The sequence below is a fragment of the Lactuca sativa genome, chromosome 7 (genome assembly GCF_002870075.4).
Source record: "Lactuca sativa cultivar Salinas chromosome 7, Lsat_Salinas_v11, whole genome shotgun sequence".
NCBI lineage: Eukaryota > Viridiplantae > Streptophyta > Magnoliopsida > Asterales > Asteraceae > Lactuca > Lactuca sativa.
In genome coordinates, this window is record NC_056629.2 from 191,931,217 (window position 1) to 191,946,440 (window position 15,224).

The 15,224-nt window shown below is 35.5% G+C and overlaps 3 protein-coding genes across 8 annotated transcripts; 2 read left to right on the forward strand and 1 right to left on the reverse strand.

The window, feature by feature from the left end:
• The first annotated feature begins 3,855 nt into the window (after positions 1–3,855).
• On the forward strand, positions 3,856–6,991 carry LOC111904861 (lysine-specific histone demethylase 1 homolog 2). 4 transcript variants are annotated; one of them, XM_023900570.3, is made up of 4 exons: positions 3,856–3,994; positions 4,182–4,300; positions 4,396–5,927; positions 6,047–6,991. In XM_023900570.3, exons 2-4 carry the CDS (start codon positions 4,275–4,277, stop codon positions 6,814–6,816), a joined length of 2,328 nt encoding a protein of 775 aa, XP_023756338.2. In that variant the 5' UTR covers positions 3,856–3,994; positions 4,182–4,274; the 3' UTR covers positions 6,817–6,991. The 4 variants fall into 4 exon arrangements, with proteins under 4 accessions (XP_023756338.2, XP_042752215.2, XP_042752216.2 ...); XM_042896281.2 differs by having other exon boundaries at positions 4,402–5,927; XM_042896282.2 differs by having other exon boundaries at positions 3,900–4,292.
• A 63-nt stretch (positions 6,992–7,054) lies between these two features.
• Positions 7,055–10,346, reverse strand: LOC111904862 (NAD-dependent protein deacylase SRT2). 2 transcript variants are annotated; one of them, XM_023900571.3, is made up of 11 exons: positions 10,206–10,344; positions 9,517–9,559; positions 9,153–9,399; positions 9,004–9,069; positions 8,797–8,842; positions 8,539–8,699; positions 8,336–8,465; positions 8,093–8,254; positions 7,847–7,974; positions 7,635–7,734; positions 7,055–7,257 (listed from the first exon to the last, which is right to left on the reverse strand). In XM_023900571.3, exons 1-11 carry the CDS (start codon positions 10,245–10,247, stop codon positions 7,207–7,209), a joined length of 1,176 nt encoding a protein of 391 aa, XP_023756339.1. In that variant the 5' UTR covers positions 10,248–10,344; the 3' UTR covers positions 7,055–7,206. The 2 variants fall into 2 exon arrangements, 1 of the variants encoding a protein (XP_023756339.1); XR_002854655.3 differs by having other exon boundaries at positions 7,204–7,257; positions 7,635–7,729; positions 10,206–10,346.
• A 1,524-nt stretch (positions 10,347–11,870) lies between these two features.
• On the forward strand, positions 11,871–14,976 carry LOC111904860 (uncharacterized). 2 transcript variants are annotated; one of them, XM_023900567.3, is made up of 11 exons: positions 11,871–12,087; positions 12,455–12,568; positions 12,687–12,797; positions 12,878–12,940; positions 12,995–13,108; positions 13,201–13,350; positions 13,812–13,895; positions 13,969–14,190; positions 14,284–14,370; positions 14,465–14,677; positions 14,754–14,976. In XM_023900567.3, exons 1-11 carry the CDS (start codon positions 11,941–11,943, stop codon positions 14,811–14,813), a joined length of 1,365 nt encoding a protein of 454 aa, XP_023756335.1. In that variant the 5' UTR covers positions 11,871–11,940; the 3' UTR covers positions 14,814–14,976. The 2 variants fall into 2 exon arrangements, with proteins under 2 accessions (XP_023756335.1, XP_023756336.1); XM_023900568.3 differs by having other exon boundaries at positions 11,872–12,087; positions 13,812–13,889.
• The last annotated feature ends 248 nt before the right edge of the window (positions 14,977–15,224 follow it).

A 15,224-nucleotide genomic window follows, 5' to 3' on the forward strand; every position in this document is an offset into this window, starting at 1 on the left:
TGGCATAGTAGTGCACGCCCCGGAACTCGGATTTTAGATCAAGCAGTTTATGGCCTACGCGACCTAAATGAGAATTGAAGATCTCATTAATATGAACTCAACGGTAAAAAGACAGACAAAAACGAAGTTCGTATGTAGAAGTTATGAATTTTACGCGGACATTTAATAGTATAATCTCATCGTACTGTTAAATTTAAGATCGGTCAAGAATTAGCCGACAGAGTCAAAATGAAAATTGTAGATCTTATTTTTACCTACGTGTGGATATAAAGAACGTTGCAAACGGAGTTCGTATGCGAAAGTTACGGGGTTTAGAAGTCGGCAGGGTGCTGTCGCAAAAGGGATGACATGGCACAATCTTGGCCATTGATTTCTCCCCAAGGCTTGCCACTAGATGGTGACATGTGGCACCAATTTCAACCATATTTCACCCTATAAATACAACCCCTTCCACCCTCATTTTCTTCACACCTTTCCCATTCTTTCTTCTCTTTACTCTCTCTCTAGCCCCGAAACCCCCCGAAAAGCCTAGGGGAACCTCCCTAGCAGGAGGCAGAAGCCCCGGAGTGCTCGACGGCTCCAAGAAGAAGAGCTTTTTGGCGCGGGAACACTGCTCCAAGCAAAGCCCGGTTTTCTAGAAAACCTGTTGTAAGTGAGCTACACCTACGCTATTTTTAATATAGCTTTTATTTAATTATAGCAACGTTATTAGGAACTTATAATAAGTACTTTGGCTATTATTATGGGTTATATAAGTATTGTTTAACGCTTATATAATAGTAATAATAGCTAGACTATTAATTAGTCTCGGCGAATAATAGACTAAACTTTAGTGGTAATAATACTAGGTTTCGTCGAAGGAAATTATTTTTAAGAAGTGAAGCGTTGTCTGAGTTCGGAATCACCACCTTTTCAAGTGAGTGCATGGTCCCTTTCATCTTACACATAGATATGAAGTATTTCATATAAAATACGTGTTATGTGTGCATATTATCTGTATACGTGTTATCTATGTTGGATGAACGATTTTATACAAGCTTTATATGATTTAAGCTGTATATGTATTTATATCTACGTAATATGTTGGGTAAAATATGGGTAGATGAAATATGAGTTGGATGATGAGTTGAGAGGTGATATAGACCATGAGGTAAGGGTGAGAGGTGGACAATGTGAGAAGCCTTGTTCCCAAATGCTGGCCCCGTCATCTAACATAGTATGGATGACAACCATAGACTATTCTAGACAGTCCAGTGGAACACTAGCAGGCTCGCAACCTATAGGTGTTGTGAATGATGTGTTCACCAGTGTACTCTAAAAAACCACTGACATGTATTGCGAGTGGACTCTCGAAAACGATATTGTCAATAAACGAGATAACCCTAGCAACTGTGCTCGAAGGACAATACTGGCAGCTGCGCCTCACATAGAATGTCATAATTCTGGCAGTTGCGCCTAAGTGATAGAACTAGCAGCTGTGCTTGACAGTTGTATCATTGACAACGATGGACTTCGTACCTATTCCTTAGGATAATCCTTAGGAATGAATGAATGAGAAATAACTGATTCTTAAGGTAGATCCTTAAGAGTAAAAAAGATAATGGGGATGGGTAATTGGGTTACTTGTTTGATGATTAAACATAACAATTATATTATTGTGGGTTGAAAACCCTATGTACTCACCAGGTTTACCAACCTGACCCACTCAGTTTATTTATATCACAGGTGTTGACATGAAGTCACATTACACTAAGAGATTAAGGAGATATAAATCACTAGTGATAATGAATGTAAGTTATGTTTATGCTTATGTTTCTGTATTGACGATAACATCCCAAATGTTTTAAAATGAATAAAAATATTTTCCTTCGAAAATGCCCTGATAACGTATTTATCATGTTTCACTGGGAACAAATTCCGCACATTTTTATTAAAAAGAGGTACTTTGATTTTTATAAAGCATAAACAAAATCAGTCTTTTCTGGCCGTGAAAACGGGGATGTCACAATATGGAGGAAGATGAGCAAGTCTCGATCATTATTGGAAGGCCATTCTTGAGCACCGCCCGCGTTTTAGTTGATATAAGGGATTCCAAGCTTATGTTACGTGTTGGAGAAGAAGCGGTGACTTTTGGTGTTAATCGGGCGATCAAACATTCAAGGAAGAGTGATGATACGGCGTTTTCAGTTGATGTGTTGGATGAAGTACTGGAAAAAGAGCTAGTGGGTTGGAAAGAAAAAGAAAATGAGGGATTTATGGTGCTTGATGAAGGAAAATTTGATCCCGAACTCGACCTACAAGAATTGGAGAAGTTATTGGAAGAAGGCGAGTACAATAAAGCAATACAAGAGACAGAAGAGACAACATGACGTGGTGAGGATGCCACGACGTGGCAAAGTTTTTATTCATGATCTGGAATTAAAAACCACGACACCACGACGTGGCAGGATCACCACGTCGTGGTGGCTGATGCAAAACCAAAACTCGAGCTGAAAGCCCTTCCCGAGCACATGGAGTATGCATTCTTAGAATAAGTCATTTTGGTGGTTGATATGTCTGATGATAGAAGATAGAATGGCAATGAGAAGAGTAAAATCAAAACTCAAAAGTCAACATTAATTAAAAAAAAATCACCTGCAAGAGTGGTGCTTCAATGGCAGTGGAGAAGCTAAGATTCTGAAAACCCAACCAACCAAAAATCGAATTCAAAAATTAAAGAATCGGAGAGTGAAATTCAGAATTGACGAAGGAAAGCCTACCGGAAGATAAGGCATGAATACCCAAAAAAACAAAATTAAAAACAATAAACCTGGGAGAGGAATGATTCAGATGAAGGGAAGCAGATACGCAGCACCGGAGCAGAGGAAACAGCCAGAAGCATCGACGTAAAAACCAAAACCCTAAAAACTAAAAAAAACGGAGATGCAGGGCTGCTGAGACTATTTGCGAGACCAGAAACCGAATTATGTGATGGGATTAAAGCGTTTTAGGGAGCGAAAGAGACTGAGTAAGAAATATGAGTTTTTTTTTTTTTTTTTTTTTTTTTTTTTTGTGATAAAGAAGGTTTTCAGCAAGGAGGGTTAAAGATTGAAGGTGAGTTTCAAGTGAGACGAACGATACAGGTGAAACCCTAAATCGGGGAAGACCCAAAATGGAGAAATTGAATGGCGATTTTAGAGAACAAAATCGAACGATAAAAAAGATAAAAGCAAAGCTTATTTACCTGGTAATTCTTACTTGTCGATGGATGTTGTGGTGGACGATGGTGAGCAGGGCGTCTAACTGTTGTTGGTGACCGAAGGGGGAACTATTCATGCTCACCAGCCGTATAATCACGAAGTGGCCGACCTCCTGACGGTGAGATTATTTGAGGCGGATTCAGAGGCAGTGGTGCTTTTCTGGAAGAAGCCGAGGCGAAACAATAACAATGGAGAACCGGGGGAGAGGATGAAGAAAGAGATGTGTATAATTTAGACCAGAGATAAAAGAAGACGGTGGAAGAATCTGGAAGTAAAAGGCTTAACCAGTGCGAGGAACACGTGTACACACAATAACATTATGTCTATAAATTACCCTCAAACCAAATCTAATCCAAAAATAGAGACCTATAATGGGAGAAATAAGCAATGTAAGTACAAGGACCAAAATAGACAAAAAAGATGCATGTTAACTGTTCCTAAGGTTCACTTCTTTAATAAATATATATATATATATATATATATATATATATATATATATATATATATATATATTAATGAGATCAGTTGGAGTGTTGGACAGTGTCGGAGAAGCATGGCCCATTGGGTTAACCCGAACCACTTGTTAGGCCCATTTGTTCTAAGCCCCATTCATCTTTTTGGATTTCCCTCCAAATCCAATGAACTAAATTTCCAATTCACGTTGACAGTCGGTTTTCGCGTAAAAGAAGCCCTAATTTTTCCCCCTCAACGTTTCAAAAAGATGATACCAACGATTCAACTTCCGTGTACAAACGGTACGTTTTCTCAATCCCTCCAAGATCTTCCGAACCCTTTTTAGTACTGCTTTTAGTTCCTAATGAATGGTATAAGTTAGGGCTCGAATTTGATTGTGCACATGATTTCATGAACCGGTTGAAAGAGAACTGATATAATATAAGATTTTCTCGATGATGTTTAAAGTTAAGATGCCTTTGGATGCAGAAAATTCAGGTCATATGATTACTTCATGGTGATTTGGTGTTCTTTACGATTGGACTCATGTTGTTTGATGATATGTCTGAGAGAAGTTAAATTATGCCTTCTGTAACTGAGGTAAAATGGTATATATCGTAAAACCAACGAAACTTGAGTATTTGATGTCACATGCTAGTTTTTAGAGGGTTACAATCCGCGTATCTTTGAGTTTGAATAATAGTTGCAGGATGGAAACCCCAGTTTCCAAGAGGCCATTGAGAAAGAAACACCTCTCTAGAAGCTATGATGAGAATTTGATGGATGATTATCTGGATAAGCAATTAGGTAATTCCCCAAGGAAAAGGTTCAGAACAAAGAAGGAATTGGAGAAAGAAACAGAAAAAGAAGCCATGATAGCCCTTTCTTTAGGGTTTCCCATTGATGCCCTTCTTGAAGAAGAAATCAAAGCCAAAGTAGTAAGCGAGTTAGATGGAAAAGAACAAAACGACTACATCGTTGTCAGAAACCATATTCTTTCAAGATGGAGAGCTAATGTACATGCATGGCTTTCCAAAGGTGAAATAAAGGAAACTGTAAGTAACGAATTCAATCACTTACTTCATTCTGCTTATGACTTTCTTCTCTTCAATGGGTATATAAATTTTGGAGTTTCACCGACTTTCAAACCTCAAATGCCCGAAGAATCAACAGAAGGATCTGTAATAGTAATCGGTGCAGGTCTTGCTGGATTAGCTGCAGCTCGCCAGTTGTTAGCTTTTGGTTTTAAAGTGATTGTGTTAGAGGGTAGGAACAGACCTGGGGGTAGAGTCTATACCCAGAAAATGGGTCAGGGGCAAAATGGTAATTATGCTGTGGTGGATCTTGGTGGAAGTGTTATCACAGGTATTCATGCAAACCCTCTTGGAGTTTTAGCTAGACAGCTATCAATTCCTCTTCATAAAGTGAGAGATAAATGTCCTTTATATGATCCAGAAGGAAAACCTGTTGGAAAAGAAACCGATTCAAAAGTAGAATTCATTTTCAATAGACTTCTAGACAAAGTAACCGAATTCAGACAAATCATGGGTGAATCATGTGGTGACATTTCATTAGGATCAGTTCTTGACAAACTCACAAAACTATACGCTGTAGCCACAAGTGTAGAAGAAAAACAATTACTCGATTGGCATTTTGCAAATCTAGAATACGCAAACGCGGGCCCCCTTTCGGATCTTTCAGCTGCTTATTGGGATCAAGATGACCCATATGAAATGGGTGGTGATCATTGCTTTTTAGCAGGTGGGAATTGGAGATTAATCGAAGCATTATGTGAAGGGGTTCCGATTTTTTATGAAAAGATTGTGAAAACCATTAGATATGGTGAAAATGGTGTTGAGGTGATTACAAGTGATCAAACATTTCAAGGTGATATTGTTCTATGCACTGTTCCTCTTGGTGTTTTGAAGAAAAAGGTGATAAGTTTTGTGCCTGAATTACCTGAAAGAAAACTTGAGGCAATTGAGAGACTTGGATTTGGGTTGTTGAACAAGGTTGCCATGGTGTTTCCTTATGTTTTTTGGGGTGAAGATGTTGATACATTTGGTTGTTTGAATAGAAATAGTGAGAATCGTGGAGAGTTTTTCTTGTTTTATAGTTATCACACAGTTTCTGGGGGATCAGTTCTTGTTGCATTAGTTGCTGGTGAAGCTGCAAAATCATTTGAATCCACACATCCTTCCACTTTGCTTCATCGTGTTTTAAATGTCCTTAAAGGTACTACACATCTCTAAATATTTTATCTCTTTGGTATGATGGAATGGAATCACAAAGAATGGAATGGAATGGAATTACTTTCTTTATCTAACTTTTTTTGTTTTGATAAATTTTGACAGGAATATATGGACCAAAGGGTATTGAAGTGCCTAATCCAATCCAATCCATTTGTACAAAATGGGGAAATGATCCTCTGTCATGCGGTTCATATTCTCATGTGCGGGTCCACTCTTCCGGTAGTGACTACGATATCCTTGCGGAAAACGTTGCAAACCGCCTCTTTTTCGCCGGAGAAGCCACCAACCGCCAACACCCTGCCACCATGCATGGGGCCTACTTAAGTGGTCTAAGAGAAGCTTCATGTATTTATAGAGTCAGAAAGTCTAATTATAATAATAATAATGATGATGATAATAATAATAATAATAATAACAATAACAAACAAAATAATCCCAAAAAAAGCATTCGAAAAATCATTGGAGTGAGTGATACTCTCATAAACCTTTTCAAGAATCCCGATTTATCTTTCGGGAATTTTCTTTTTGTGTTTGACCCTTCAAATGAAGACGATGAGTCAACCGGGCTCATGATGGTTGCCATTGATAATGATGATGATGATGATAAAGTCAAAGTCAAAGTCAACAATGGTCAAAGTCAACATGCGGTGAAGCTTTACACGATGGTGACACGTGTACAGGCGCGGGATTTGGAGGCGGTGGTTGGTGGCGGGGAAAGTGGGTTGAGTTACATGTCGGAGAATCTCGGGTTGAAGTTAATGGGAATGGACTGTTTTGCCCTTGTGGCGAATTCATTGATTTCTAATATTGCTACACGGAGAAGTAGGGTTAGGAATCGGGTAGTGTTTGGAAACCGTGTTTCGTACACGTGATGATGACGTGGCGTGTTGGACATTGTTGTAAGCACAGATACTTGTAGGACATGAACACTTTTGCACAGTTTTGTTGAGGAAGGCATACATGTCCTCATGGATTTAGTTTTAGAATCTTTTTTGAGTTTTGTAATCACCTTGTAAAACTGTATACTAGAATCTTTTTGATTTAGTATTTGACACGATTTGTTTTGTCTCACAAACTCTCTTGTGAGATGACGCAATGATTTGCATAATCTGAAAGCAACAAAAGTAATATCATAAAACAACTATTTCATACATTGATTTTTGTTTGGAGATGATATCCGTAATTATACAATTACAAATTATTTTTTGCATGTTGTAGGTGTATAAAATAAATTTTACAAAACATACATCATCTTCAAACTTTTATATAGCAGGAATACTGAGTGACCCAGTGTTAAGTATCCGTGGTAATATCTGCATCAACATTAAGAATCCATGTAAATACAACATTAAAAGTTCAGACAAAATTACAGTTTTGGTCCCTGAGTATAACTGATTTTTCTTCAATTTTTATCCCAAAAAAGTTCTCTTGCATATTTGGTTGTTATTTGAGGTTGTTGTAACGTTTTTAGTTCATGTTCCAAATAAAATGACTATTTTTAGGACCAAAATTGCAAAAGTCAGTTACACCCCCCAAAAAAAAAGCCGTTTTACTTGGAAAAGGAGCCCAAAAAAACGTTACAAAAACCTCAAAATAAGGTCCACCGTTACAAATGAACGTTTTGTGACCAAATTTGCAAAAGTTAGCTATATCCAGGGACGGAAAATGTAATTTAATATGTAGAACAGACCTCTCCTAGGCGCGCATTAATTTTCAAATCTGCAAAATCATCAGCTCGAGTGTTGCCTATATTTACAATTGCTGTAGCAGCACCACCCTCATGAGCTGCTCTATATAAATCAATTTTTACATAATCTCAAAATTAAACAAAATATATAAATAATTAAAATAAACAACCTATCAAACAATAAAAAAAAAAAAAAAAAGTTCCAAGATTTACACCTGACAAGTCGAAAAGCAGACATGGTCATAACCGATGAACCAAGAACAAGAAAAGCATCACACCCTTTAGCCGCCTCCATTGCCATATTAGCTCTATCTTTTGGTACATTATCACCAAAAAATACCACCTTCAAAACACACACACATTAATACTTTCAAAATTTTGTGATACTGATACTGACACTGACACTGACAATGACAGTGACAATGAGACAGTTGACAGTGATAGTGACAGAACTGTCTTACATCTGGTTTTAGTACTCCGTTACATTTAGAGCAAGTTGGTATATGAAAATCTTCTTCCCAAAACTTTTCATCAATTTCAATATCACCATCGGGCCTTTGCTTCATCCCAAAACTCTTATCTGAATTACTATCATAATCCAAACTTTCTATAGCTTCCGCCCACTGTATTAACCAATTATATCTTTCTCATTACATATAACAACTTTTACAAAAAAAAAAAAACTATAAATTAAATGTTTTAACCTTTGGATTTAAAGACTTCAATTTCTCTTGAAACAACTCCCTTGGAAACAAGAATCCACAATCCACACATCCAACGGTGTACACAGTCCCATGTAACTCAAGCGGGGTACTACCAGCACGATGGTGCAACCTACGACATGAAAAAACATTTATTTTTTTTATAAAATAAGTTGTCTATAAAAATTTGGTACAAAAAAGATGACCTATCGACATTTTGTGTGATCATAAAGCTAATTCGATTTGCTTTTTCTAAAGATGCTAAAGCAGTGTGAGCTGCACTTGGTTTAGCTTCATTAAACTTCCTCCATCCTGCATAGCTTCTTGCCCAATACCTCCTTCTTGCACGACTAGAACGAATAAATTGCTAAATACATAACAATATTTGGAAATATTAGAATAAAAAAATTATACTGTAATATGATTAAAATTAACAAACATGAAAATGCAACCATTAAGATCACCTGATGAGTAATCGGCTTGAAACCAGTACTATAAGCTCCATTTGGGCTGTAATTATTAAAAAAAAATAATAATAATGATGATGTTATTACAATCTTTTAGTTTGTTCATAGTGTTGTAGACTAAATGACCATTTTACCCTTACATTCCAAAAACAAAGTTGATAATATTCATCAATTTTAAGCTCATTAAGTCAAAATGAAAAGTACCTTCTGTAATCAGGAATGCCACACTCTGTGCTTATTCCAGCTCCAGTCAAAGCAACAAGTTTAGTACTGAAAAAAGTTGGGAGATTAAAAAAGAAAACTTTAATTATGATAATTAATAAATATTAAGTTTTATGACATCAAAATTCCACCTTTTAGCAAAAAACTCGTATAAAAGATCAACATCTTTAGTGGTTGGTGGATCTGAATCGGGTACCACTTTCCTGTCTTTTAATAAGTTTGAATTTGAAGATGGATTCACAACAGTTTCTAAAGAGGATCCAGGAACTGTGATTCTGCATACTGTTTGTATATGCTTTACAGAGCCTCGAAATGATATTGTTGTGGTTTTACTTTTACCATTAAATTTACAATATTTGCTAGCTGGATGAACAACATCTGTTTTGCTTCAAAAGGGTAAACATGGAAAATTATAATACAAATTGTTATATGGATTCAAGATTCTGATGATTTGAAAAAGAAATTGTGACTTGTGAGTAGCTTGAATTTACTTGCCTGTCATAAAATGTGTAAGAACTTCCCTTGCATTATTGAGAGACTGCATATTGAAAAAATCAGAATAAGGATTTTCGGATTTTCAAGAAAAATGTGAACCTTTTTGTCATTTCATGGATTAGGTTTTATGTTCAAGCATAATTGGGTTATTCAGATATATAAACATTGATTCTGCATCATGTTTGTTCTTAATATCAATTTTCAACTTTCTACTACTAACTTAACAAGATTTATCTATTCATGATTCAGTTTCAACCCTACAAATGCAAATTCTTTCAATATAGATGACTCTTTCCTCAATCAAGCCTTTTTGCCCCCAATTACTTACAGTTGCTAAAGGAAACATTTTTTTTTACTATAAGGATTCATTTTCCAATTCCTTTTATATAAAAACTGCTTAAAAGCTATAATGGCCATTATTCTTGATTGCACTATGAAAACTGTAACACATCGATTAGTATGTATAAAGCATTCAGCTTTTTCAAATTTCTAATCAGAACTTCATAAACACTTCTTGTCATACTAAAATTATAAAGAACCAAGAGCAAATTCAGATCACGGAACAACAGTTCAAAATCAAGCTCACACCCAAAAAGTATTAAGCGAGGGTTTTTTTATTGTAAAATCCAAACAAAGGTCAAACTGAAATTGAATCATATCGAAAGAGAAGGAGATTGAGAATTGATTACAAAAAATAGAGATTGGGAAGAAACACGCATCGCCATGGCCATGGAGCTGTTGAGTCCGTTAAAAACAGAAGAACAAAATGGCGCATTGTGGTCATCGATGACATTTTAGTGTGGTTAGGTCGGTTACAATGATATTTCCACGTCGCTTATCTTTGCACCATTTATTAAAATTAAATTTCACGTTTACACCATATGTTCTTTAAAAAAAGGAGGTGAAATTTATTTCATTTAGAATGTGTATTTATTAGTTTGATTATTATAAAAAAAATGTGTTAAGGCAAAATTAGATAGATATTTCTATTATTGTAAATTTAATAAGCAATTTCCTTAAATTTTCATTTTATCTCTCTTAAATTTAAATTGAAGGAAAGATGTATAATGAGTTTATTTGGTTGGATAAAATGAAATATCAAGAAAATAGAATGTATGAGGTAATAGAATTTGATGTGTAGACGATTTGATTGAATGATTGATTACCACTAACATAAATATAAAGAACATAAAAGATAACTCCAAATTGAGTTTTAACTGATAATGGAAAATTCTCTCAAACAAAGAAAACAAAATACATGTAAGGAGAAGAAGATAAGTTCATTCCTTAATTATAGGAGAATGTAATTGATTATGATAACATTCTTAATATATTCAAATCAAATCTCAAAAATACAATTTCTAAAAATATAAAATATAAAGTATAAAAACATTATTTCAGACCCCAAAACAGTTATGAATGGTCGAAAAGAATCATACATCATGGCGATGCTATGAGTTTTGTTAATCAGGTTGTTTTCACATAACTTGTGCTACTAATTCTAAGATGGCCGCATCATAAGTTTGATGATGATGTCATCACACTTCCTTTTCTATTAATGTTGACATCACCAAAGTCATGCATTATTGTTATGATCATGTTTGTTTTTTGTTTGGAGTTTAAAATAAAATATGTGAAATAGTAGTGTGGTCTTATCTTGATTATAAATTTTCATCTCTTTGCTAACCTGATTTGTTCTTAAACCTAGCGGGGGCAACTCATTCAATCATTTGTAGGTGTGGCTTTTAGTGGCGGAAGCAGAACATTTTTCTAGGGATGACACTAAAAAAATTTCCAAATAAATCTATATTAGTAGTGTCACTCGTGTTTTAAGTTGATGCACCCAATAGAAAAAACATTTAAAAAACATTAAATTTTTTTTTACACTACATGCCGGCGTCGGAACAGTGGTCCGGGACCCCGGGGGCACCACTAAGGTCCGCCACTGGTGGCTTTGTTGGTCGTATTATGATTTATTCTTGTTTATGTTTCTATTGTTTGCATTGACTTATTTTCCATGTTAACCTTATATACAATCGCTTCTACATAACGAACGTCATCTATGTAATTTCCACTTGTTTATCTTGTTTACAACATCAGTTTTCATATATCAGATGTCATCTATGTGAAACTACATAGATGACATCGAGCCTTCGCTTAGCTGACAACTTCTACTCTTTACCTCATTCCAATAGAATTTTCGGGATCTATTGCTGATGTCGTCATCAGTGATGATGATGTGGAATGTTAGCTTATAGTCGTTTAACATTTGATGTTCGGGCTAAAGTACATTGCTCTGACTCGCCAATAACCATATTTCAATGGATAAACCTATAAAAAGAATACGAGTTTGTTACTCTATTAGTATCCGAGTATCTGATAATCAACACTTTGGGTTGCAAAAGGTTCTAGTCGGGAGAAAAGATGGCGGCGGTCTTATCCTTCGCCACACCCGCTTCCAATTTCAGAGTGATTTCGAACTCAAGTAGAACAGCAGCTCCATTACAGTCAAGGTCTCGAATCTCCATGGTTAATCACCATCAACATTTTGCTCCTTTATTTGTTCCGGAGGTTCGTCTTCCTTTATTACGAATTTTATAACCTTTTTAATTGAAGCTGATTAACCCTCTCTCTGTTGCGTTGTTGCTTCTGCTCCCCTATTCCTGAAACCTCCCCCCTGCTTTTATCTCAAATTCGGCACTTTTGTCGAAACATAAATTTGATTTGGAGTTGGGAATCAACAGCATTTGAAACTCATTTTCTCACCAAATATTTACGAATTTGCATCCAGATTGATATTATAGAAAAAGGAACGAGTTACTTTGGGTGAAATTTGTTGGAGATTAGGTTTTAAACAACATGCGTTTGATTAAGAATGAAGTGTAGCATCATAGTATAACAAAATTTCACAATTTTCTCTGTTTGTTTCTCAATTTAGGTTGAAAGTGCAGTTGATACCTTGTATCCGGAGTTTAGGGCGGTGGATAATCTTGTGGCACAGAATAGCTCTAGAGTTCTCAAAGCTTTTCAGAACGCAAGGGTCGGATCTCATGTATGATTATTCATCTCCACTTTAAGCTATCGATAATACAAATTGTCAATTGCTTCATAATCAATTCGGTAACTTATATCTAGCTTCCTAAAACATTCTTTCCATTATATGAATGTAGCACTTCAGCGGTTGCACTGGCTATGGCCATGAAGAAGCAGGTGGCCGAGAAGCCCTAGACCAAGCTTTTGCAGAAATTTTTGGTGCTGAATCAGCAATTGTTCGTTCGCAGGTTTACCATTTTTAATCATTCATCTGTTCTTCCCACCATTTTTATTACATTCTCAATTTACTTAACACACTTCAGTTCAGTTCTTCTCAGGCACTCATGCCATTACATGTGCCCTGTTTGCTTTCTTGAGACCTGGTGATGAGGTACTTAATCTACTCATTTAGAACGCATAAAACTTATTCATTAATTTTTATCAGCTTTTAGCAGTTGCTGGTGCTCCTTATGATACACTAGAAGAAGTCATTGGAATCAGAGATGGAAATGGATTAGGCTCATTGAAAGATTTTGGAATCAGTTATCGAGAAGTTGCAGTAAGTTTCTCTTCACCTTTTCTTCAACCCTAAACCCTAAACCCTAAACCTTAAACCCTGTGTTGCAAGTTGTTATGCATGCCTTGTTTCAGCTTGCAGATGATGGAGGCCTTGATTGGGATGCTCTTGAAGTGGCTTTAAAACCTGAAACAAAATGTGCCTTAATACAAAGATCATGTGGGTATTCTTGGCGTAAAAGTTTAAGTGTAGAAGAAATATCAAGGGCAATCCACATGATCAAGGTGACTTTCAAACTTTTTATTGTTCTTTTCTTTAGGATTTGTTTGCTTTGATGAAATGCAATGACGAAGTAATAGAATGGTTAAGGTGATGAAATAAGCAAGGGAATGGAATTAGTCATTACATTCCATGATCATGTTTGGTTGGTTTTCAGAATGCAAGGAGTTTGATGCAATTAAAAATATAAAAAAGACAATAGAAAAGATATTAGTAAGGGTAAAAATGGTCTTTATGTTTAGTTTCTTACTTAATGTCATCCAATGAGGGACGAAAAGAGCAACAAAAACATCTTTGAGGGATGAAAAAGGTAAAAAATTCTCGCAAGGGACCAAATTCATCTATTAATTAGAATCATGAAATTCTTAAAAATGATTCATTCCATTCCATTAGCCAAAATAAACAGTTTTCTAGGAATTCCATTCTTTCTCCTAACAAAAGTATATTATATTATTTAATATTTCAGGCACAAAATCCGAATTGTTTGGTTATGGTGGATAACTGCTATGGTGAATTCACAGAAACCATTGAGCCTCCTATGGTGGTATGTGTATGTCATCCATCAATCTTTATATTTGTTTATTTTATTTTTTACAAAACCAATTAATTATGGTGTTAAACAGGGTGCAGATCTTATTGCAGGAAGTTTAATAAAAAATCCAGGTGGCACAATTGCGCCATGTGGCGGATACGTTGCAGGAAAAGAAAAATGGGTAAAAGCAGCAGCAGCTCGTCTCTCTGCACCAGGTCTTGGGGTTGACTGTGGGTCAACTCCTGGTGACATCATGCGAACTTTTTTTCAAGGATTATATCTCTCACCTCAAATGGTTGGTGAATCCATAAAGGTATTTTGGAGCTTAAATCCTTAGTATAGTTTAGTAACATAATTTTTATAAAGATATATTAAACTTGTCCTGTTTAAATTCTACTATTACTAGGGAGGGTTACTTATAGCGGAAGTTATGTCCAACAAAGGTTACAAGGTCCAGCCATTACCTCGAGTGCCACGTCACGACATAGTACAGGTTTGTTTATTATTTATAAATCAAAGTTTAATTTTATTATATTTGTTAAATAATAATAATAATAAAATTTGGATTTTACTTTATTTTTGTGTAGGCTGTACAACTTGGAAGCCGTGAGAGGCTACTTGCTTTTTGTGAAGCTGTGCAAAGAAGCTCGCCTGTGAGCTCTTATACGAAGCCGATTGCGGGTGTGACAGCTGGCTATGCGTCAGAGGTGATCTTTGCTGACGGGACGTTTATTGATGGGAGTACGAGTGAGCTTTCGTGTGACGGGCCGTTAAGAGAGCCGTTTTGTGTGTTTTGTCAGGTTCTTATTTTATTTTTCTTAATATTATATTTAGAAATTGGAAAAGTAATTGGATTTTTTTTATGTATAATATCAGGGTGGCACTCATTGGACTCAATGGGGACTTGTTCTTGGTGAAGTTTTGAAATCATTGTAGCTAGAAGAGATATGAAGATATGTTTTTGATTAGTAAGGTTTGTATACGTTTAGTGTAAATGATGTTTACAGTTACTTGGATTCATTTTTGTATACTTTGGTTTAGATTTACTTGGACACGTCAATGTTATGTTAAAAACATGAGGTTGAATTTTAGATTAAAAGGGGTAAAATAGTCATTAAATAGAAAAAAGAAATGTTGCTAGTCCATAGACCAAAAACATTATCCGAATATGAGTGTTTAACAAAAATAGCTAGAAATTTTTAAAGCATGTAAAATTATATAAAAAGACTTATTTAAAACATGTCATTGATTTTAAATATTGATAATTAAGTTAATTTGTAAAATTATATAATAGTTTTTGTTAACCGCTAATTGAAATAACTTTTAGATTGGTAGTTTTTTATTTTA